At 33.1% G+C, this 2,084-nt stretch overlaps 1 protein-coding gene across 1 annotated transcript; it reads right to left on the reverse strand.

Annotated features, from left to right (window-relative positions):
- Positions 1 to 1,004: 1,004 nt before the first annotated feature.
- On the reverse strand, positions 1,005 to 1,841 carry LOC111083624 (histidine-rich glycoprotein-like). Its single transcript, XM_022380255.1, has one exon. It carries the CDS (start codon positions 1,839 to 1,841, stop codon positions 1,005 to 1,007), a length of 837 nt encoding a protein of 278 aa, XP_022235963.1.
- Positions 1,842 to 2,084: the final 243 nt, after the last annotated feature.

Below are 2,084 nucleotides of genomic sequence, written 5' to 3' on the forward strand. Positions count from 1 at the left end.
ATGATTACTGTAATGGTGTTTTATGTTACTAGGTGATCTATCCTTATGATTACTGTAATGGTGTTTTATGTCACTAGGTGATCTATCCTTGTGATTACTGTGATGGTGTTTTATGTCACTAGGTGACGTGTCCTTAAGGATACTGTAATGGTGTTTTATGTCACTAGGTGATCTATCCTTATGATTACTGTAATGGTGTTTTTGATCTATACTTATGATTACTGTAATGGTGTTTTATGTCACAAGGTGATCTATTCTTATGATTACTGTAATGGTGTTTTATGTCACTAGGTGATCTATTCTTATGATTACTGTAATGGTGTCTTATGTCACTAGATGATCTATCCTTATGATTACTGTAATGGTGTTTTATGTCACTAGGTGATCTATCCTTATGATTACTGTAATGGTGTTTTATGTTACTAGGTGATCTATCTTTGTGATTTGTAACGGTGTTTTATGTTACTAGGTGATCTATCCTTGTGATTACTGTAATGGTGTTTTATGTTACTAGGTGATCTATCCTTATGATTACTGTAATGGTGTTTTATGTCACTAGGTGACGTATCCTTATGATTACTGTAATGGTGTTTTATGTCACTAGGTGATCTATCCTTATGATTACTGTAATGGTGTTTTCCCTATCCTTATGATTACTCACCTAGTAACATAAAACACCATTACAGTAATCACAAGGATAGATCACCTAGTAACATAAAACACCATTACAGTAATCATAAGGATAGATCACCTAGTGACATAAAACACCATTACAATAATCATAAGGATAGATCACCTAGTGACATAAAACACCATTACAGTAATCACAACGATAGATCACTTAGTGACATAAAACACCATTACAGTAATCATAAGGATAGATCACCTAGTGACATAAAACACCATTACAGTAATCATAAGTATAGATCACCTAGTGACATAAAACAACATTACAGTAATCACAAAGATAGATCACCTAGTGACATAAAACACCATTACAGTAATCACAAGGATACATCACCTAGTGTAGGTGACGTATCCTTATAATTACTGTAATGGTGTTTTATGTCACTAGTTGATCTATCCTTGTGATTACTGTATTGGTATTTTATGTCACTAGGTGATCTATCCTTGTGATTACTGTAATGGTGTTTTATGTCACTAGGTGATCTATCCTTATGATTACTGTAATGGTGTTTTATGTCACTAGGTGATCTATCCTTATGATTACTGTAATGGTGTTTTATGTCACTAGGTGATCTATCCTTATGATTACTGTAATGGTGTTTTATGTCACTAGGTGATCTATCCTTATGATTACTGTAATGGTGTTTTATGTCACTAGGTGATATATCCTTGTGATTATTGTAATGGTGTTTTATGTCACTAGGTGATCTATCTTTGTGATTACTGTAATGGTGTTTTATGTCATTAGGTGACGTATCCTCATGATTACTGTAATGGTGTTTTATGTTACTAGGTGATCTATTCTTATGATTACTGTAATGGTATTTTATGTCACTAGGTGATCTATCCTTGTGATTACTGTAATGGTGTTTTATGCCACTAGGTGATCTATCTTTGTGATTACTGTAATGGTGTTTTATGTTACTAGGTGATCTATACTTATGATTACTGTAATGGTGTTTTATGTTACTAGGTGATCCATCCTTATGATTACTGTAATGGTGTTTTATGTCACTAGGTGATGTATCCTTATGATTACTGTAATGGTGTTTTATGTCACTAGGTGATCTATCTTTGTGATTACTGTAATGGTGTTTTATGTCACTAGGTGATGTATCCTTATGATTACTGTAATGGTGTTTTATGTTTGACATAAAACACCATCACAGTAATCACAAGGATAGGTCACCGAGTGACATGAAACACCATTACAGTAATCATAAGGATACGTCACCTAGTGACATAAAACACCATTACAGTAATCATAAGGATAGATCACCTAGTGACATAAAACACCATTACAGTAATCATAAGGATAGATCACCTAGTGACATAAAACACCATTACAGTAATCAATATGACTTAAGACTTGTTTTCTGCACATTTTATAATCTCTA

Source organism: Limulus polyphemus, unplaced genomic scaffold (genome assembly GCF_000517525.1).
Source record: "Limulus polyphemus unplaced genomic scaffold, Limulus_polyphemus-2.1.2 Scaffold10394, whole genome shotgun sequence".
In the NCBI taxonomy this organism is placed as follows: domain Eukaryota; kingdom Metazoa; phylum Arthropoda; class Merostomata; order Xiphosura; family Limulidae; genus Limulus; species Limulus polyphemus.

What these genes read in the sequence shown, in the direction of transcription:
- LOC111083624 (XM_022380255.1), bottom strand. Translation starts at nt 1,841, where the DNA reads ATGTCAAACATAAAACACCATTACAGTAATCATAAGGATACATCACCT.